This window comes from Bufo gargarizans, chromosome 4, assembly GCF_014858855.1.
Source record: "Bufo gargarizans isolate SCDJY-AF-19 chromosome 4, ASM1485885v1, whole genome shotgun sequence".
In the NCBI taxonomy this organism is placed as follows: Eukaryota; Metazoa; Chordata; class Amphibia; order Anura; family Bufonidae; genus Bufo; species Bufo gargarizans.
Window position 1 is genome coordinate 211,841,542 of NC_058083.1, and position 22,728 is coordinate 211,864,269.

Genomic DNA, 22,728 nt, shown 5'->3' on the forward strand with positions numbered 1-22,728 from the left:
ATGACATGCAGACTGATTCTCTGCTGACATGAAGCCAGATCGTCTGTTACGGGACCTCTCTGCTCTGCCTGTGTGCTAGGCCTAAATATATGCCAATGGACTGTTGCAGTGGTGGGCTGACGTGAAGCCTCATTCTCTGCTATGACATGCAGACTGATTCTCTGCTGACATGAAGCCAGATTGTCTGTTACGGGACCTCTCTGCTCTGCCTGTGTGCTAGGCCTAAATATATGCCAATGGACTGTTGCAGTGGTGGGTGACGTGAAGCCTCATTCTCTGCTATGACATGCAGACTGATTCTCTGCTGACATGAAGCCAGATTGTCTGTTACGGGACCTCTCTCCTCTGCCTGTGTGCTGGGCCTAAATATATGCCAATGGACTGTTGCAGTGGTGGGTGACGTGAAGCCTCATTCTCTGCTATGACATGCAGACTGATTCTCTGCTGACATGAAGCCAGATTGTCTGTTACGGGACCTCTCTCCTCTGCCTGGGTGCTAGGCCTAAATATATGCCAATGGACTGTTGCAGTGGTGGGTGACGTGAAGCCTCATTCTCTGCTATGACATGCAGACTGATTCTCTGCTGACATGAAGCCAGATTGTCTGTTACGGGACCTCTCTGCTCTGCCTGTGTGCTAGGCCTAAATATATGCCAATGGACTGTTGCAGTGGTGGGTGACGTGAAGCCTCATTCTCTGCTATGACATGCAGACTGATTCTCTGCTGTACATGAAGCCAGATTGTCTGTTACGGGACCTCTCTGCCTCTGCCTGTGTGCTAGGCCTAAATATATGCCAATGGACTGTTGCAGTGGTGGGTGACGTGAAGCCTCATTCTCTGCTATGACATGCAGACTAATTCTCTGCTGACATGAAGCCAGATTCTCTGTTACGGGACCTCTCTCCTCTGCCTGGTGTGCTGGGCCTAAATATATGCCAATGGACTGTTGCAGTGGTGGCTGACGTGAAGCCTCATTCTCTGCTATGACATGCAGACTGATTCTCTGCTGACATGAAGCCAGATTCTCTGTTACGGGACCTCTCTCCTCTGCCTGGGTGCTGGGCCTAAATATATGCCAATGGACTGTTGCAGTGGTGGCTGACGTGAAGCCTCATTCTCTGCTATGACATGCAGACTGATTCTCTGCTGACATGAAGCCAGATTCTCTGTTACGGGACCTCTCTCCTCTGCCTGTGTGCTAGGCCTAAATATATGCCAATGGACTGTTGCAGTGGTGGGTGACGTGAAGCCTCATTCTCTGCTATGACATGCAGACTGATTCTCTGCTGACATGAAGCCAGATTGTCTGTTACGGGACCTCTCTCCTCTGCCTGTGTGCTAGGCCTAAATATATGCCAATGGACTGTTGCAGTGGTGGCTGACGTGAAGCCTCATTCTCTGCTATGACATGCAGACTGATTCTCTGCTGACATGAAGACAGATTCTCTGTTACGGGACCTCTCTCCTCTGCCTGTGTGTGTGCTGGGCCTAAATATATGCCAATGGACTGTTGCAGTGGTGGCTGACGTGAAGCCTCATTCTCTGCTATGACATGCAGACTGATTCTCTGCTGACATGAAGCCAGATTCTCTGTTACGGGACCTCTCTCCTCTGCCTGTGTGCTAGGCCTAAATATATGCCAATGGACTGTTGCAGTGGTGGCTGACGTGAAGCCTCATTCTCTGCTATGACATGCAGACTAATTCTCTGCTGACATGAAGACAGATTCTCTGTTACGGGACCTCCCTCCTCTGCCTGGGTGCTGGGCCTAAATATATGCCAATGGACTGTTGCAGTGGTGGCTGACGTGAAGCCTCATTCTCTGCTATGACATGCAGACTGATTCTCTGCTGACATGAAGCCAGATTGTCTGTTACGGGACCTCTCTCCTCTGCCTGGGTGCTGGGTAGTGTTGAGCGCGAATATTCGAAAAGCAAATTTTTTTCGCGAATATCGCAACTTCGCGATTTCGCGAATATTTCGAATATAGTGCTATATATTCGTAAAAACGAATATTCGTTTTTTGTTTCCCCCCCCCCCCCACAAAATTACAGTACACATATAATTGATTGTTTCCCAAAGGTCCAACAGCTCAGATCTTACTCACATTGCCTAGAAAGTGATTGAGGCGCGAATCTTCGTAAGGCGATTTTATTAGCGCACATGCGAATATCGGCACGTCCCAGAACAGAGGCAAAGGGCTTTGCATTCATACATTAGTGAATTGAGTTGCGAATCTTCGTAAGGCGATTTTATTAGCGCACATGCGAATATCTACACTTGTCCCAGAACAGAGGCAAAGGGCTTTGCATTCATACATTAGTGATTGAATTGAGCTGCGAATCTTCGTAAGGCGATTTTATTAACGCAAATGCAAATATCTACACTTGTCCCCAGAACAGAGAGGCAAAGGCCTGTGCATTCATATAGTATAGCACCATATTCGCGAATACGTAGAACTTCGTAAAATTCGATTTACGAATATTCGTATTTTTTATTTTACTTTCCACCTTACAGATTACATTGATCTGTACTCTGTCAACTACTGTCATCACCCCCCACTGTATCTCGATTGATTCCCAAAAGTCTCACATTCCCTAGAAAGTGATTGAGGTGCGAATCTTCGTAAGGCGATTTTATTAGCGCACATGCGAATATCTACACTTGTCCCAGAACAGAGGCAAAGGGCATTGCATTCATACATTAGTGATTGAATTGAGTTGCGAATCTTCGTAAGGCGATTTCATTAGCGCACATGTGAATTTTGCATAGCATATGTATTATGCGATGCGAAAATTCGAATTATCGCATATGCGAAATAATAACGAATTTGAATAATCGCGAATATTTTACGAATATTCTTTCGAATATTCACAAAATTTCGCGAATTCGAATATGGGACATGCCGCTCAACACTAGTGCTGGGCCTAAATTTATGACAATGGACTGTTGCAGTGGTGGGTGACGTGAAGCCTGATTCTCTGCTATGACATGCAGACTGATTCTCTGCTGACATGAAGCCAGATTGTCTGTTACGGGACCTCCCTCCTCTGCCTGGGTGCTGGGCCTAAATATATGCCAATGGACTGTTGCAGTGGTGGCTGACGTGAAGCCTCATTCTCTGCTATGACATGCAGACTAATTCTCTGCTGACATGAAGACAGATTCTCTGTTACGGGACCTCTCTCCTCTGCCTGGGTGCCGGGGCCTAAATATCTGAGAATGGACTGTTCCAGTGGTGGGTGACGGGAAGCCAGATTCTCTGCTATGGAACCTCTCTCCAATTGATTTTGGTTAATTTTTATTTATTTAATTTTTATTTTAATTAATTTCCCTATCCACATTTGTTTGCAGGGGATTTACCTACATGTTGCTGCCTTTTGCAGCCCTCTAGCCCTTTCCTGGGCTGTTTTACAGCCGTTTTAGTGCCGAAAAGTTCGGGTCCCCATTGACTTCAATGGGGTTCGGGTTCGGGACGAAGTTCGGATCGGGTTCGGATCCCGAACCCGAACATTTCCGGGATGTTCGGCCGAACTTCTCGAACCCGAACATCCAGGTGTTCGCTCAACTCTAGTAGAGAGATCCACACCTAATGGTGTGAATGTCCTTTCAAGGATAACAGGAGGACAGTTGTGACCGGCACTCAGGTGGTAAATGGCAGTGATGGTATCTCCTGTAATGCCCTTACATAACAGCCCTACCTAAATGGAGGGTTAGGAACTAAACAGTATACCTGCCTACCAGACACACAGCCCCCCATACGGAACCTGTCCCTGTATTGGGGCCTATTCCCTATTATACCCTATTGTACAGAGCCCTACATGCCATGTTTCGTCCCGAATTATCAGAACTCATCAGGGGACTTCAATGAACTTAGGGAAATGCTACAGAAAATACAAAAAACAATGGTCACTATCAGTCCTACATGACGGACTGTATATACAGCTAGCTCCTAGATCATAATATCAAGATCTACTTTCTATAATCGACTAAGGCAGGTTCCCCGTCGTATTCTCCATATGGACCTTTTCTAGCAAGCATCCAGATGCAGGTGTATGGAAGTGTCCCCTGTCCACCTGTGTCTCACCTCCAAATGTGGTAGTTTGGGAGGGCACCAAGTTGCGCTAACTCCCCCACTTAAATACACTAAGTAACCGGCAAATCTAACCCCAAATTGCCCGCCTCACCTGGTATTCAGAATAGGAAACTCATGGTTCGCATTTGGAACGCACGCCGTCCGTGTGTGTTCCACAGTACCAGAAGCCTGCATCACGTGAGCGCGGGTTGCCGGAAGTGGGGTGGGAACCAGTGTGTGAGCGTCGCCTGCAGCTTAGCAACCAAGCGGCGCACACACACACATCACCCACAAATGCTGCCAATGAGGTATGGCAAGTGGTAAACAGAATTCCCATTTCTTTTGTTATAGTGAATTTAAAAGGCAGAATCGCTAAGTACATAACAAAATACCGGTATTACATATTACAATTACAAAAAGGAGATGGTAACTAAATGTCCTAAATTAAAGGGCAAAAAGTACATGCAGTTAATTACAATGAAGCAGACGTACATGGTCTTAAATAAAGATACTGAAGTTTAACTGCTCATTGAGGCCTAGGGAGTGGGTGGTCTTCAAGTAGAAGATCCATTTAGCCTCACACTGGAGGATTCTCCTCTCAAAATCGCCACGTCTCGCCCCTGGTTTAGGAGCAATAATACTCACAAGACATACACAATCAGGGATCTGATTAATTGTAAATCTACAGGGGTGATATGCAAAATCACCTGTGACTGTGGTAAAGAGTATGTTGGTAAGACAACAAGGGAATTAAGAAGGAGGATTGGCAAACATATTGGTGACGTGAAAAATGCCAGGGACACTTTTGTCTTGCGCCATGTAAGAACTGAGCATGGTGGGAGGACAGATTGCCTCTCATATATGTGTATATCAAACCAGGGGCAAGACGTGGCGATTTTGAGAGGAGAATCCTCCAGTGTGAGGCTAAATGGATCTTCTACTTGAGGACCACCCACCCCCTAGGCCTCAATGAGCAGTTAAACTTCAGTAGCTTTATTTAAGATCATGTACGTCTGCTTCATTGTAATTAACTGCATGTACTTTTTGCCCTTTAATTTAGGACATTTAGTTACCATCTCCTTTTTGTAATATGTAATACCGGTATTTTGTTATGTACTTAGCGATTCTGCCTTTTAAATTCACTATAACAAAATAAATAGTGATTCTGCCAGTGTTTACCAGTTGCCATACATCATTGGCAGCATTTGTGGGTGATGTGTGTGCACGCCGCTTGGCTGCTAATTTGCAGGTGACGCTCACACACTGGTTCCCATCCCACTTCCGGCAACCCGCGATCACGTGATGCAGGCTTCTGGTACGGTGATACACACACGGACGGCGTGCGTTCCAAATGCGAACCATGAGTTTCCTATTCTGAATACCAGGTGAGGCGGGCAATTTGGGGTTAGATTTGCTGGTTACTTAGTGTATTTAAGTGGGGGAGTTAGTGCAACTCGGTGCCCTCCCAAACTACCACATGGCATATAGGGCTCTGTACAATAGGGTATAATAGGGAATAGGCCCCAATACAGGGACAGGTTCCATATGGGGTCGCCCCTATCGGGGCGGGTGCTCTGTGTCTGGTAGGCAGGTGTACTGTTTAGTTCCTAACCCTCCATTTAGGTAGGGCTGTTATCTAAGGGAATTACAGGAGATACCATCACTGCCATTTACCACCTGAGTGCCGGTCACAACTGTCCTTCTGTTATCCTTTTTCTTTTTTCCATTTTATCTTATGGAATTAGTAAGTGGCGTTCTCATTGATTTGTGTCTTGTCCCATAATGTGGTTTACTCAAAACCTATTTTAAAAACTACATAGTAAAAATTATGTTTTAAGATACCCAGTTCAAATGATATTCTGATTATACTTTACACCACAGATACATGTCATCAGGTAAACCACCCCCACAGATTTGCAGTAAATGAACAATCTAATGTAATAAGATCTATCAGTGATACTGCCAGTTAATGATTTACCTTTAAGAATATATCTGCAGAATTTGCATGACCCACATGGAAAGGTGCCCACTAGTATATTATGTAACCATGTCTGCTGGTTCTGCCTTTGATAAAAGCTATGAACCAAGCTGTCTCTCAGATTTTGGCTACAGCTATATGTGATTGCTGGTTGCGCAGGAATTACACCGCCTAAATCAGGGTCTGATAGCAGAATATCCCAATTTTCTGATAAGATGTGCCTCACTTCATTATGGGCTCTGTCATATGTCCCAATAATCCTGAGTGTGCTGTCCTTTTGTTCTCTGTTCTTGGGACACAATAGTTGTTCTCTATTGACACTCAGGGAATGTTGGAACGCCTGTTTCAAAATATCTTGGGGGATAACTGTGGACCCTGAATCTCTGTTGTAGGTCTTTAGCAGCAGACCTAAAGTTTGGCAAAGGTTGGCAAAAGTGGGGGCACAGGGGCTCCCCATTGCCACACCCCTGCGCAGGTGGAAGATCTGAGAGTTAAAGGTAAAAACATTGTGCGTGAGAATGAATTCCAGCAATTCCATAAGGAATCGATTTTGCTGTATAAGGTGCTGACCTGTTTGTTGTGAAAATGTGAGAACCACTTCACAGCCCAAACCATGTGGTATTGAGCTGTAAAGGGCCTCAACATCAAGGCTGGCCAGAAAGATTCCCTCCTCACAGTGGATGTCATTGAGTCGACAGAGGACATCCATTGTGTCCCTTGCATAAGAGGGCAAGCTCATAACAAAGGGTCTTAGAATAGTGTCAGCATAGGTACTTATATTCGCTGTTAGGCTGCCTATACCCAACACTATCAGCCTACCCTTTAAGGGGGACACCCCCTTATGCAATGTTGGCAAGCTGTAGAAGGCGGCCAGAATCAGTAATTCTGGAAGGAGGAATAGTACGGTAGCTCAGACTTATTGATCAATTTTGCATCAAGAGCCTTATGCAGGATCATTGACAGTTCATCTTTGAACACTAATGTAGGATCTGACGGTAGCTTCCTATACCTGTGCTTATCATTTAGGATCCAGGAACACATATTTTGATATTGATCATGTCCCAGTATCACAATGTTACTGCCTTTATCAGATGGTTTTATAACAAATGTCACTGTCCTGCTTAAAGGGAACCTGTCACCGGTATTTTGGGTATAGAGCTGAGGACATGGGTTGCTAGATGGCCACTAGCACATCCGCAATATCCAGTCCTCATAGCTCTGTGTGCTTCTATTGTGTAAAAAAAACGATTTGATACATATGCAAATTAACCTGAGATGAGTCCTGTATGTGAGATGAGTCAGGGACGGGACTCATCTCAGGTTAATTTGCATATGTATCAAATTGTTTTTTTACACAATAAAAGCACACAGAGCGATGGGGACTGAGTATTGAGGATGTGCTAGCGGCCATCTAGCAACCCATGTCCTCAGCTCTATACCCAAAATCCCAGTGACAGGTTCCCTTTAAGTCCCCTTAATGCCTCTTTTTCTACAGCTTTAAGATTGTATGACCCACATATGCATGATTCCAAAGAACGAAGCTTATTGGTGACAATAGACACAAATGTATCAACTGGTGTGTTGTCACCAATGGGTAGAAGTTTCCTAGAGGGCAGACGTAAGGTGGTAAAGGGGCCATCTCCATCATCTCGCAGACTTTCAGCAAAAAGGTCTGCTAGAAGTATGACATCTGGGAGGTCTTCATCCTTGATTCCTAGCTCCTCGCATTTACGGCGATCATTATGCATTTTTTTTTGCCATTTAAGCTTGCGTGCAAAAAGGTGTAAATCTTTTACCCATCCAAAAAGATTGAATTATTGGATGTGCACAAAGGAGAGGTCCTTACAAAGAACCTGCATTTTGAGATCAGATAATACTCGGGATGACAGTTTTACCACCTGCAGGGTGTCCTTGGTAGTGGGGGTGGTGTAGCAGCTAGTTATTTCTTGTTTGGGAGCATATATTGGAACACTGGGGGGTATTGTCTAAAAAAATAACTCTTGTGCTCCTGCCCCCTTGCCCACGTCCTCTTGTACTATAAGGACGCCTGTATGATTGATTGTACTGTCCTCTACTAGATGTTGTCTGTTCAGATTCAGTCTCACACTAGGATGAAGACACGTCCGTGTCTAATTCAAGGGTGTCCGTGTGTTTGGAGCTATAGTCAAAGATCCTCCCCTCTTTGAAATCTTTAATATCACTATTGAACAACAGGTGCTTTTTCTCTTTCAACTGTGCCTTCTATTTTTCAGTTGTTAGTTGAAGGTTGAACCTTTTTACTTGTTCAATATTATCTTTGAATTCAGTTTCAGTGTTGGACAGTTCTGTTTTTTTACTCCTCTAGCAACAGCTTCATTAATCTAAGTGAGGATTCTATAGATTCCTTTTCCCATTTCTTAATAAACTCATTAGATCTCAAATGGGATGCTGGGACGCTGGGGTGGCGCAGACCTCTTGGAACGATTTTGTTTTTTATCAAGAGACTGCACTTCCCACCAGGATCTTATAAAGTTCTTATAAACTCGGGTCATCTGTTTAAAGGCTGACGTAATGCTTTGTGATTGAAAGTATGTGGGAAGTTCCTTCTCTGAAAAAACTTCACTAGGATCCCCCATCCATTCCTCAGTATTGATATTCCCTGATAAAAAAAATAAACTGCCATCCCCCAGTCAAAAGAACTCCAAACAAACAAATTTCTTATGGAATGCTAGTATAGTGGTATACGTCCCTTACATAATAATCAATTTAACCTAAGCCTGGCCGTGTGAGCACCAAGCTTTAAAGGGGAATACACCCCACCCACAGGGACGTGGCTTGGTGCGGCCAGCCAGTCGGATGTAAAAAGCTTTCCCGTATTCATCCGACTGTTGGAACGCCTCATAACTTCAAAATGCAAGCCTCTGGGGGAAGCCCTGAATGCATCTAGATGTCCCTTTGTTTGGGTTCATTGGCGTTATACGTGATGTGTGCGAAAAATATGGGTTTATGTAGTTCAGTTTCAAAGCCTCTCTGGACAATAGACCTAGTGGCGTTTAAGGTATTTCTAGCAGCTGGTATTTAATGATTAATAAATCTGTAGGATGGTAAGGGTTTCCCAACATTAGTTCCTGGAATACTTTACTTTCCCTGGGATAGCCGCCGTAATTGTCCCGCCCCCCTACAATTTGCGCATTCAGCGCTTACCCCGGAGGCTTACCTTTTGAATTTATGAGGATTTCCGACAGTCCGATAAATACGCAGAAGCTTCTCACTTCTGACTGGCTTGCCGCCTCAAACTACGCCCCTGGGGGTGGGGTGTATTCCCATTTGAAGCTTGGTGCTCACACGGCCGCGTGCGGCCATCCTTGTGCCGATACTTCCACCAGAGTATCATAGTTACTTTCAGGCAGGGATATTATGTAAACAAGGTCTCCTGTGTATGGCTCCTGATGAAGTGCTGACAATAATAGCACAGAAATTGTATTTGATCTTATCCTTAAACCTGGGATTGATCCACGGTACTAGCCATACTAGATGCCAGACTTTAAGCAACATTGAGACTTAGGCCTCTTTCACACGGGTGTCATGTTTTTGACCCGGATAAGATGCGGGTGCGTCGCGGGAAAATGCCCGATTTCTCTGCGCGAGTGCAAAACATTGTAATGCGTTTTGCACACGCGTGACAAAAATCGGTATGTATGGTACCCAAACCCAAACTTCAGGTTTGGGTTAGGTGTTGTGCAAATTGTATTGTTTTTCCTTATAACATGATTATCCTTTGGGCATCGGTCTCTAGTATTAACCCATTCTGAGGTGTAAGAGAGCAGCGCTCTGAAGCACTGCTCTGAACAGTGCCCGGCGCATGCGCATACCGAAGAGGCTGAAGCGGCCTCGAAGATGCTGACTGAACACAGGTGCGATGTGATCCCGGCCAGTGAGGGTGCCGGGCGCATGCGCTGAAGATAAGACGGAGGCCGATGCCCATAGGATTGTATTGGGCATGCGCCGGATCTTGTGCAGTCAGGGACAGTATTAGCCGCCCAGCGAAGTGAATATTGATGAGCTGGGCGGCGCTTCAAAACGGCAGTTGGGGGCGGCTGGCTGGGCGCAAGTGGAGATGAAACGCCGCCCCTTGGGTAGAATGAAGATGTTTCTACCAGGTTATAAAACTTCAGTTTACTGTATTTATAAGGTGGACTTATATGATTTTAATACACTTTAGAAGACCTGTACTGTCATATATATACCAAAATATGATTATTGGCCCTGTCAGTGTCCCTTTAAGGACTGGCCCACCTTCTGTTCTACATATGTGTGCAGGGCTGGCACTGCCTTTTGTGAAAACAAATGACGGCTTGGGACTCTCCACCTCATTTCTATGAAAGGTGCAGAGTCCACCACTTGGAAAGTGATTGACTGCAGCACCAGCAACTTGGTCAGGATAACATTCAGCTTCTGCGCTGTTGGATGCTTGCATGCATACTGCTGTCTCTTGGCAATCGCTTCAGTGATTGATTACTGTCGAAATGACTGACGAGGAGTAAAAGGAGGAGGAGTAGGAGTTCAGGACCAGCAGACGATGGGACAGACAGACAGCTGCCTTCTGCTGAGCTGGTGGAGCCTTGACTACCTGCAATGGGGTAAGTGCCACTAAGTGATGCAGCGGTGGCTGCGGCAGGCTGGACCACCACATCAGAGCCACGATAGTCCCAGGCCACTTCATGGTGTCACTGCATATGTTGTTGCAATGCAGTGGTGCCAACATTGGCTGGCACCCTGGCCAGGCCTCACCTTCTGCCCACGGATTTGACATACTGTAAGGCCATGTTCAATTCCTCCGGAGTCTTGACAAAAAAAAAAATGCCACACCGCCGAGTAACTGATTTTCCCCCCAACACTCCGCACTGACTGACTGCTAGTGCCGCTGTTTGCGTGAACCCGTGCACCACTCCTTTCCTGGCAGCTACCCTGGGCCCGTTTGTCTGCTGACCTCCCACTGCTGCCACCCTGCTGACTCCCAGCCATGCTACCAAGTTGCTGGCTCAGTCACTGCCTTGTGGGCAAGCTGCCACCCTCTTCTCCCTATGATAATGAAGCCCCTTCTTCACCCGGCTCCCAAGTGTGATCAACTTCATCATCATCAAGTAGTGTCTGTAAGTCACTGGTGTCCTCCTCAACGCTCTCTGGGTCAGGAGCTTGACCGCTTGCAATGCCACCTCCCACACCACTCTCCTCATCTCTACATGCCCGCCTAGCGGAGGAAGTGGCGGATGTCTCCTCCAAATATTGGCTGGGCATTAGCTGCTGACTGTGCTCGAGTAGCTCGTCCTCGCTGAATAGTAGAGCTGAGCCCACAGCAGATAGTACTTCTGTGGCTGAGGGAACAGCAAAGGACAGAGGCAGTTTGAAGACAGGCGAGGACACAGGGCCTGATCCCGGGCCATGCCAACTAAGGGTTGTGTCTGACGAACCCACTGACTGTTGGCTGGGGGTGTTTGATGTCACTTGGGATGAATTGGATGACAGAGTTAACCAATCAGCAACCGCTGGGTTGCTGATCAAGACAAGACCAGTTTATGAGACTGGGAGCTCAGGCCTCTCGCTGTGACGCCTTTTGCCATGGACCCTTAATCTGTTGCAACCTCTGCCTGCGCCTGAAACATTTGTGCCTCTACCACTCCTCTGTACATGTCCTGACACTTATCTGTCTGAAATATTTTAGCTGAACTAAAATAATTAAAAGCAAGTTAACACAACCTTAAAAGCCCAGAATATATTTCTCTTTTTGGACAGAGATAGGCCACTAACCACTTTTAGCACAAATACAAGTAAACGTGAACTGCCTATATATTTATCATTTTGGACTAAAATAGGCCACTAAATTATTATAGCGGAAATAAAAACAAATCTGACCTGCTTATATATTTCTCGTATTCGTCTAAAAAGGGCCAATAAATGATTTTAAATAACAGGAAAAGTTAACTGCGTATATTTTTCGCTTTTGTTTCTTACATATGGCAATAAACGCTTTTAGAGCAAATAACACCAAAATGTGAACTGTGTATATTTTTCTCTTATTGTACTGAACTGGCAATAAATGGTTTGAACGCAAATAACACCAAATGTCAACTGTGTGTATGAAATAACTGCAGAAGTGACCTGAGTAAGTATATTTCTTGTTGAACTGAAATAGGCCACTATACGCTTTCACCAGAAATTACTGCAACAGTGCAGTGGGTATATATTTCTCTTGTATTACTGAAATAAGGCCACTATACGCTTTCACCAGAAATTACTGAAACAGTGCAGTGGGTATATATTTCTCTTGTATTACTGAAATAAGGCCACTATACGCTTTCACCAGAAATTACTGAAACAGTGCAGTGGGTATATATTTCTCTTGTATTACTGAAATAAGGCCACTATATGCTTTCACCAGAAATTACTGAAACAGTGCAGTGGGTATATATTTTTCTTGTATTACTGAAATAAGGCCACTATACGCTTTCACCAGAAATTACTGCAATAGTGCAGTGGGTATATATTTCTCTTGTATTACTGAAATAAGGCCACTATACGCTTTCACCAGAAATTACTGAAACAGTGCAGTGGGTATATATTTCTCTTGTATTACTGAAATAAGGCCACTATATGCTTTCACCAGAAATTACTGAAACAGTGCAGTGGGTATATATTTTTCTTGTATTACTGAAATACGGCCACTATACGCTTTAATCAGAAATTACTGCAACAGTGCAGTGGGTATATATTTTTCTTGTATTACTGAAATAAGGCCACTATACGCTTTCACCAGAAATTACTGCAATAGTGCAGTGGGTATATATTTCTCTTGTATTACTGAAATAAGGCCACTATACGCTTTCACCAGAAATTACTGAAACAGTGCAGTGGGTATATATTTCTCTTGTATTACTGAAATAAGGCCACTATATGCTTTCACCAGAAATTACTGAAACAGTGCAGTGGGTATATATTTTTCTTGTATTACTGAAATAAGGCCACTATACGCTTTCACCAGAAATTACTGCAACAGTGCAGTGGGTATATATTTCTCTTGTATTACTGAAATAAGGCCACTATACGCTTTCACCAGAAATTACTGAAACAGTGCAGTGGGTATATATTTCTCTTGTATTACTGAAATAAGGCCACTATACGCTTTCACCAGAAATTACTGAAACAGTGCAGTGGGTATATATTTTTCTTGTATTACTGAAATAATACGCTTTCACCAGTATTAAATAACAACAAAAGTAACTTGTGTATATTCTGTATATTTCGCAGATCACCCCTCCATAACAGTGCCATCCACAGTTCACCCCCCATAACAGTGCCCCCCTCAGATCGCCCCAGAACAGTGCCCCCCTCAGATTCCCCCCAGAACACTGCCCCCCTCAGATTCCCCCCAGAACAGTGACCCCTCCGATTCCCCCCAGAACAGTGCATCCACAGATCCCTCCATAACAGTGCCATCCACAGATCCCCCCATAACAGTGCCATCCACAGATCCCCCATAGTAGTTTCATGCACAGACCACCATTAGTTCAAAACCCACCTAGTTCTTATTTTCCGCCTCAAAAACCTAGGTGCGTTTTATGGGCCGGTGCTTCTTATAGGGCGAAAAATACGGTATTTCTTGTATTGTATTGAAATAGGCCACTAAATGATATATCAGCGCAGCTAACAGCAAAAGTGACCTGAGTATATATTTATATTTTTCACAGATAAAAGCCACTAAAGGCTTTTCAACATAGCACTTGCACCCCAATAACTAATTGCTGGAATAACAGAGAGGTGTTATGAGACTATCTGGATCCCCATGTAATGTTTCCCTGCACTTGTAAGGCCTCATGCACACGACCGTTGTGTGCATCCGTGGCCGTTGTGCCGTTTTCCGTTTTTTTTCACGGACCCATTGACTTTCAATGGGTCCGTGGAAAAATCGGAAAATGCACCGTTTGGCAGCCGCATCCGTGAGCCGTGTTTCCTGGCCGTGAAAAAAATATGACCTGTCCTATTTTTTTCACGGCCAACGGTTCACGGGCCCATTCAAGTCAATGGGTCCGTAAAAGAACACGGATGCACACAAGATTGGCATCCGTGTCCGTGATCCGTGGCCGTAGGTTTTAGTTTCATACAGACGGATCCGAAGATCCGTCTGCATAAAAGCTTTTTCAGAGCTGAGTTTTCACTTCGTGAAAACTCAGATCCGACAGTATATTCTAACACAGAGGCGTTCCCATGGTGATGGGACGCTTCTAGTTAGAATACACTACAAACTGTGTACAAGACTGCCCCCTGCTGCCTGGCAGCACCCGATCTCTTACAGGGGGATATGATAGTACAATTAACCCCATCAGGTGCGGCACCTGAAGGGGTTAATTGTACTATCATATCCCCCTGTAAGAGATCAGGGCTGCCAGGCAGCAGGAGGCAGACCCCCCCCCCCTCCCCAGTTTGAATATCATTGTGCGGCCCCCCCCCCCTCCCCTGTTGTTAACTCGTTGGTGGCCAGTGTGCGCATCCCCCTCCCTCCCTCTATTGTTTTAATACATTGGGGCCAGTGTGCGCGCCCCCCCCAACCCCCCCCTCCCTCCCTCCCTCTATTGTTTTAATACATTGGGGCCAGTGTGCGCACCCCCCCAACCCCCCCCTCCCTCCCTCTATTGTAATAATAGCATTGGGGCCAGTGTGCGCACACCCCCCCCCCCCGATCATCGGTGGCAGCGGAGTAGAAGATTTTCATACTTACCTGGCTGCTGGCTGCTGCGATGTCTGCGTCCGGCCGGGAGCTCCTCCTACTGGTAAGTGACAGCAATGCGCCGCACAGACCTGTCACTTACCAGTAGGAGGAGCTCCCGACCGGACACAGAGATCGCAGCAGCCAGCAGCCAGGTAAGTATGAATCTTCTACTCCGCTGCCACCGATGATCGGGGGGGGGGGGGGGTTGGCGCACACTGGCCCCAATGCTATTATTACAATAGAGGGAGGGAGGGGGGGGTTGGGGGGGCGCGCACACTGGCCTCAATGCTATTATTACAATAGAGGGAGGGAGGGGGGGGGGTGGGGTTGGGGGGGCGCGCACACTGGCCCCAATGCTATTATTACAATAGAGGGAGGGAGGGGGGGGGTGGGGTTGGGGGGGCGCGCACACTGGCCCCAATGCTATTATTACAATAGAGGGAGGGAGGGAGGGGGGTGCGCACACTGGCCACCAACGAGTTAACAACAGGGGAGGGGGGGCCCACTGGCCACCAATGAGTTAAAAACAGGGGGGGGGGTCTGCCCCCTGCTGCCTGGCAGCACCTGCCAGGCAGCAGGGGACAGTCATGTACACAGTTTTTTTGTATATTCTAACCTGAAGCGTCTCCATCACCATGGGAACGCCTCTGTGTTAGAATATACTGTCGGAAATGAGTTTCACGATGTAGCTCATATCCGACAGTATATTCTAACATAGAGGCGTTCCCATGGTGATGGGGACGCTACAAGTTAAAATATACCATCGGATTGGAGAAAACTCCAATCCGATGGTATAACAGAACTCCAGACTTTACATTGAAAGTCAATGGGGACGGATCCGTTTGAAATGGCACCATATTGTGTCAACATCAAACGGATCCGTCCCCATTGACTTGCATTGTAATTCAGGACGGATCCGTTTGGCTCCGCACGGCCAGGCGGACACCAAAATGACTTTTTTTTCATGTCCGTGGATCCTCCAAAAATCAAGGAAGACCCACGGACGGAAAAACGGTCACGGATCACGGACCAACGGAACCCCGTTTTGCGGACCGTGAAAAAAAACGTCCGTGTGCATGAGGCCTAAATCGATTGTTTTCACAATGAGGATTTTACTAAAACTCTCCCTTGCATCTGCACATGTTTCTCCCTGACTGTGAAATGATTTCTCTCACTGTCCTTTCCAAGCACTTGTCAATCGCTGGTTTTCACAATGAGGAAATTCTGATGACTCTCCCTACTATCATCTGCACACGTCTCTCACTGCCTATGAAATGATTCATCTCACTATCCTTTCACTGCACTAGTAAATTGCTTCTCTTTTTTTTTTTTTTAACAATTTGTTTTTCTTTAACTCTCCATAGCGCCTGCATACACGTCTGTCCCTGACCCATATACGATAGTGAATGGCAGCATCTAAGATGGCCGCTGTATTTATATGGATGTGACATCATCAGGCTGGCTGGCTGCTGATTGGCTGCATGCATGGCATTATGAATCATCCCGCCTTCCCAGAGTTCCTTGACCCATGTACTCACACATGTAGCCGCCATTTAAGACGCCCGCCATTGTAGGAAATAATGTGATTCGTTACCACGAAGTGTGAGCAGATTTGCATTCGTTCAGAATCCAAAAATGTTTACTTTCGGAACGAATTCGACTTGTTCAGCTTTGATTTGCTCATCTCTAATGATGAGGATAAGACACAGTTGTCAATAACTGAGGTTGTTAGGTCAACAAGTCAGGATGATGACCAGGGTGCGGAAGTGGAAGAGGAGGTGCTGGACAATAATGTCACTGACCCAACCTGGGAAGGTGGCAAGCAGAGCAAGGACAGCACCGCAACAGGCTGGAAGAGGCAGTGGGGTGGCAAAAGGGAGAAGATGGGCCACACCAAACAGGCCCGCAACTGTTCCCCGCAGCACCCCCTTGCGGCAATCTCCCTTGCCAAAGTGTAGGTGTTCCGCAGGCTAGCACTTTTTGAGGCCTTTCCAGTCATCTTCTGCTCTTCACAAACGACGAGTGGGCATTGATGTTTGAGCTCTGTGAGGCTTTATGCAACTTTGAGGAATCAACACAGATGGTGAGAGGCGATAATGCTATTATCAGAGTAAACATCCCACTTCTGTGTATACTGAAACGCTCACTGCTCAAAATTAAGGCGAACGCTTTACACAGAGTGATAGCCAGACCACCCTCAGTTCAATTTTCAGCGCAAATTGGATGATGAGGAGGAGGAGCAGGAGACGGTTGCCTCAGCTACAGAGGGTAGTACCCATGGAAGTTTTTTTCCATCTGTTCAGCGTGGATGGGTAGAAGAGAAGGAAGAGGAGGAGGAGATTGCTGTCCTCATCAGGAGGATGACTATCAAAGTCTTGTCTGTTGGGACTCTGGCACACATGGCTGACTTTATGTTAGGCTACCTTTCCCGTGCCCCTCGTGTTATACGCATTTTGGCCAACACGGATTACTGGTTGTTCACCCTTCTCAACCCCCGCTACAAAGAGAACTTCTAATCTCTCATTCCTATGGTGGAGTGGATGATCAAAATCTTGCAATTCCAGAAGGTCCTTGTGGAAAAATTGCTCCAAAAATTTCCAGTTGACAACGCTGACTGCAGAGTACATAGTTCCTTGGCCAACCGAAGAGGGGAGCCGAGGGAAACACACAGCAGTTCCAACAGAACGCATCTGCCTGTCAACTGAAAATGCTGACCGGTTGACTCTTATAAAAATGAACAAGGCCTGGATTGCCCCTGACTTCTACACTCCACCAGAGGAATGCGGCTAAACATAAAGGCACTCTAAATGTAGCTTTTATGGTGTATTGAATACACTGTATTCCTATGCACCCCTTCCACCACTAAAAAGGGTATATAGTTCAATCTCCCTTTTCTCATCCTCCTCCTCCATCATATCAACATGCTTATTAGGCTGCCCTCGCTCCTAATGTTTTGGAGGGTCACCAGCAGGCCTTCAACCATAATGTTTTAGAGGGTCAGCTGCTAAGCTGACCCTCATACATACATTTTTAGATCATCAGCTTGGCAGCAGGCCCTCGCCCACAATTTTTTTTTAGATGGCCAGCTCAGCAGCAGGCCCTCACCCCTAATGTTTAAGATGGTGAGCTCGGCAGCAGGCCCTCGCCCACAATTTTGTTTAGATGGCCAGCTCGGCAGCAGGCCCTCGCACCTATTGTTTTAGATGGTCAGCTCGGCAACAGGCCCTCTCCCACAAAATTTTTTAGATGGTCAGCTCGGCAGCAGGCCCTCGCCCACAATTTTTTTTAGATGGTCAGCTCAGCAGCAGGCCTTCACCCCTAATGTTTTAGATGGTAAGCTCAGCAGCAGACCCTCGCCCCTAATGTTTTAGAGGGTGACCAGCAGGTTCTTGCTCCAGATGTTTTTGAGGGTCACCAGCAGGCCAGAAATCATAATTTTTCAAAGGTATGTATGATGCCCTACTTTATGTGTAATAAACGGTGTATTAGAGTGCCAGTTCCTTGTAATTTTTGTCAGCCCTTTGCCTATAGTGTGTATGTATATATATATATATATATATATATATACACACAGGAAAGAATGTTTCCTAACAATTTTTCCTCTAAAATCGCTTTGTCTTCGGTTTGGTGCGCATTATTGTCAGTCTGTACAAGTGGTGTACTACTCAAACAACATCGTTCCCAGCAGCCACCTGGGAGTCCAAGATGCATCCAGGCATCCTCCACATGCTGTTCCCAAACCATTTCAGTGGTGTTTTCATCAATTTCTGACCTTTTACTATGAACCAAACACCTTTCCCTCTTCAGAGCAGGGGGTGCCTGGTTTAATGCTTGGGTTCTCCCATTGACTTCCATTGTGCCTCCCAATGGTGTTCTACTCGAGCCCCTGAGCACTTTGGTGCTCGACCAACACTACTAATATTCTGTTCATGTGTTATCTCTGTTTGGGGTATTAGCAATACTGATGGATTACTGACCAAATGCTGACCGAGTGAAGGCAGATGCTCCACAGACAGGATCTTGTTTGTGTGGGTTATTGCTTTGACGGATCAGAGGAAGGGAAAAATAATCAGTGACTTTGATATAAACTTACTGCTGATACCCTCTCCACTCTGTCAGAGGGGCTCTACTTGTATAAGTGTTTAATAGAACAGGTTGTGTTTACATCTACAGTTGCAATAAAAAGTATGTAAACCCGTTGGAATGATATGGATTTCTGCACAAATTGGTCATGAAATGTGATCTGATCTTCATCTAAGTCACAACAATAGACACAGTCTGCCTAAACTATTTACACACAGAGAATTAAATGTTACCATGTTTTTATTAAACACACTATGTAAACATTCACAGTGCAGGTGGAAAAAGTATGTGAACCCTTGGATTTAATAACTGGTTGAACCTCCTTTGGCAGCAATAACTTCAACCAAACGTTTCCTGTAGTTGCAGATCAGACATGCACAACGGTCAGGAGTAATTCTTGACCATTCCTCTTTACAGAACTGTTTCAGATCAGCAATATTCTTGGGATGTCTGGTGTGAATCACTTTCTTGAGGTCATGCCACAGCATCTCAATCGGGTTAAGGTCAGGACTCTGACTAGGCCACTCCAGAAGGTGTATATTCTTCTGTTTAAGCCATTCTGTTGTTAATTTACTTCTATGCTTTGGGTCATTGGCCTGTTGCAACACTCATCTTCTGTTGAGCTTCAGCTGGTGGACAGATGGCCTTAAGTTCTTCTGCAAAATGTTTTGATAAACTTAGGAATTCATTTTTCCTTCGATGATAGCAATCCGCCCAGGCCCTGACACAGCAAAGCAGCCCCAAACCATGATGCCCCCACCACCATTCTTCACAGTTGGGATGAGGTTTTGATGTTGGTGTGCTGTGCCTCTTTTTCTCCACACATAATGTTGTGTGTTTCTTCCAAAAAACTCAACTTTGGTTTCATCTGTCCAGAGAATATTTTGCCAGTACTGCTGTGGAACATCCAGGTGCTCTTGTGCAAACTGTAAACGTGCAGCAATGTTTTTTTGGACAGCAGTGGCTTCCTCTGTGGTATTCTCCCATGAAATCCATTCTTGTTTAGTGTTTTATTTATCGTAGATTCGCTAACAGGGATATTAGCATATTGTAAGTCTTAAGCTGACACTCTAGGATTCTTCTTCACCTCATTGAGCAGTCTGCGCTGTGCTCTTGCTGTCATCTTTACAGGACGGCCACTCCTAGGGAGAGTAGCAGCAGTGCTGAATTTTCTCCATTTATAGATAATTTGTCTTACCGTGGACTGATGAACAGCAAGGCTTTTGGAGATTCTTTTGTAACCCTTTCCAGCTTTATGCAAGTCAACAATTCTTAATCGTAGGTTTTCTGAGAGCTCTTTTGTGCGAGGCATCATTCACATCAGGCAATGCTTCTTGTGAAAAGCAAACCCAGAACTGGTGTGTGTTTTTTATAGGGCAGCTGTAACCAACACCTCCAATCTCCTCTCATTGATTGGACTCCAGTTGGCTGACACCTCACTCCAATTAGCTCTTGGAGATGACATTAGTTTAGGGGTTCACATACTTTTTCCACCGGCACAGTGAATGTTTACATGCTGTGTTCAATAAAAACATGGTAACATTTAATTCTTTGTGTGTTATTAGTTTAAGCAGACTGATTGTCTATTGTTGTGACTTAGATTAAGATCAGATCACATTGTATGACCAATTTGTGCAGAAATCCATATCATTCTAAAGGGTTCACATACTTTCTTTTGCAACTGTATGTGGAATCAGCTGACAATGTTGTAAAAGGAGTGTGGTTCTTCTTGGCGCTAACATTGACCTGTAAGGCTGAGTTCATACTTGAGTTATTTGATCAGTTTTGGCCGTGTGACTGTACTAATAAATTAAGTGTGCAGTGATTCTAAGAGTCACTCCTGTAATCTGCATGTCATACTGACTAACAGTATTATTTCACTATCAAAGCAGACTCCCTATGCGTGTTACTGCAAGGCACAGTGTTCTATACCATTATAAAGGCTCTCTGCATTCAGGAAATAGCAGTTTTTTAACGTATGTAATTTGCTGCAAATTAATTCATATCGAACAGAATTTTACCCAAAAAATTTTGCTAACCGACGAATCGAATTTTTGACAAATGTGCTCATCTCTAGTAGCAACATTTGTTATGCTTCCCCCAGAGTGATGCCTCCAATTCCAATGCTCACCTTCCTCATGTTCCCCCAATAAACAGAGCAAAGCATGTCTGCTCTGATCTGTGCTGTTACTATCTGTGTCTCAGTACAGCTGATGAGATTAAATCACTTCATCACGCCTGCCAGTGTTGATCCACTGATGGTGGGGGAGCTACGGGGCTCCCTGTTTCACCATTATATCCAACAATATGTGCAACCCAAGGATTAGCATACAGTTGAAATCATGACATTCAGGGGTCTGAACAGCTGGCAGCCAAGGTCCGTATATGGTCTGGGGACCACCAATTCAGTACCCCTGGTCTATACTATGTACAGTCATACAGTGGCAAAAGACCATATTGATAGTAATAGAAAGTGAGAAAATAATCAGAGTTATTCACTGTCATCAGCATTGCACTTTAGAAATTATTATCCAGTAGTGCATACAAAGTAATCTCAATCCCCCAAATGCTTCTCTGCAAATTTTATTTACTGGACTGCATACTTGTATGCAATACATTCAACAAATAAGTAACTATCCAACAATGGAAAATACTTTTTGCATGAGTACTGGTAGAAAAGCAAAGAAAACCTGTACCTGGTACTCATCTATATGACTATTACATGTATTTACTTTCTATGTGCACAAACACAAAATATAAAACTATATACAAATGCATTGCTTTATAATAATTTTCAGTATAATAGAGGGAAGTTACTTACCATTTCATTTTCCTGCCCCTCATTGAGTATGTTCTGTCTGGTCATTGTAGGCAGATGTCTCGTTCCTGTGAGTGAACTGAGGGTATCTCACTTACTGAACATTATGCACTTTCTCAGTGTGCACCCTCCTTTTTCACCTCCTTCAGCTCCACCTTCAGACTGCCACTCAGGTTTTTCAAGAATGATCATAAGTTGTGTGCTTAGTTCTAATGAAGTAGCATTCTTTTAATTCTCAGGAAGTTTCCTTTGAAAAAAAAGTATTTATAGTTCTAAAGGTGTCCGTACTTAATAGTTATTGCCAATGATACAACATTTAACAAGACTAACACAATAGGGGAAATTACCAGGAAGCTGTGCAGGGGAATTTGTAGTGTATTAAAAGATCAGAAAAAGAACTGTCATGTTTCAGTGTCCTGAGAACCCCTGAAGATATCACAAGCATACACAGAACAGACAAGATCCAGGGAAAGCCAAAACTGATGTTTATTAACTTGTAGGATATCAGATCCATACATGTATGGTGCTGCAGGACGTGACTTAAGTCCCAGCACTGTATATGTATGGCTCTCTGATCGGTCGAGTGCAGGAGCTGCGTCGGCTTGATCATCAGCATTGGTCCTGCTGTTCCTGACAGCTGAGCCCCTACTGTATACACCAGCATCTGTGAATACAAGGACACCATCCCATTAATGGACACCTAATGGACACCAAATGGACACCATCCCATTAGCATTAATGGTGGAAACGTGGATATAGTTCAAAGTTTCAGATTCTTGGGAGTTCATATTAGTCAGGACTAGGGATGAGCGAACTCGAACTGTATAGTTCGGGTTCGTACCGAATTTTGGGGTGTCCGTGACACGGACCCGAACCCGGACATTTTCGTAAAAGTCCGGGTTCGGGTTCGGTGTTCGTCGCTTTCTTGGCGCTTTTGTGACGCTTTCTTGGCGCTTTTTGAAAGGCTGCAAAGCAGCCAATCAACAAGCGTCATACTACTTGCCCCAAGAGGCCATCACAGCCATGCCTA

At 45.1% G+C, this 22,728-nt stretch overlaps 1 protein-coding gene across 5 annotated transcripts in view; it reads right to left on the reverse strand.

Moving 5' to 3' along the window:
- Nucleotides 1–21,783, reverse strand: part of LOC122934435 (probable cation-transporting ATPase 13A5) — a 246,680-nt gene extending 224,897 nt beyond the window's left edge. For all 5 annotated transcript variants that reach the window (XM_044289895.1, XM_044289893.1, XM_044289894.1 and 2 more), the window contains exon 1: nucleotides 21,702–21,783. In XM_044289895.1, coding sequence (XP_044145830.1) covers nucleotides 21,702–21,746 — 45 coding nt within the window. In that variant the 5' untranslated portion in view covers nucleotides 21,747–21,783. The remainder of the gene's footprint in view (nucleotides 1–21,701) is intronic.
- Nucleotides 21,784–22,728: the final 945 nt, after the last annotated feature.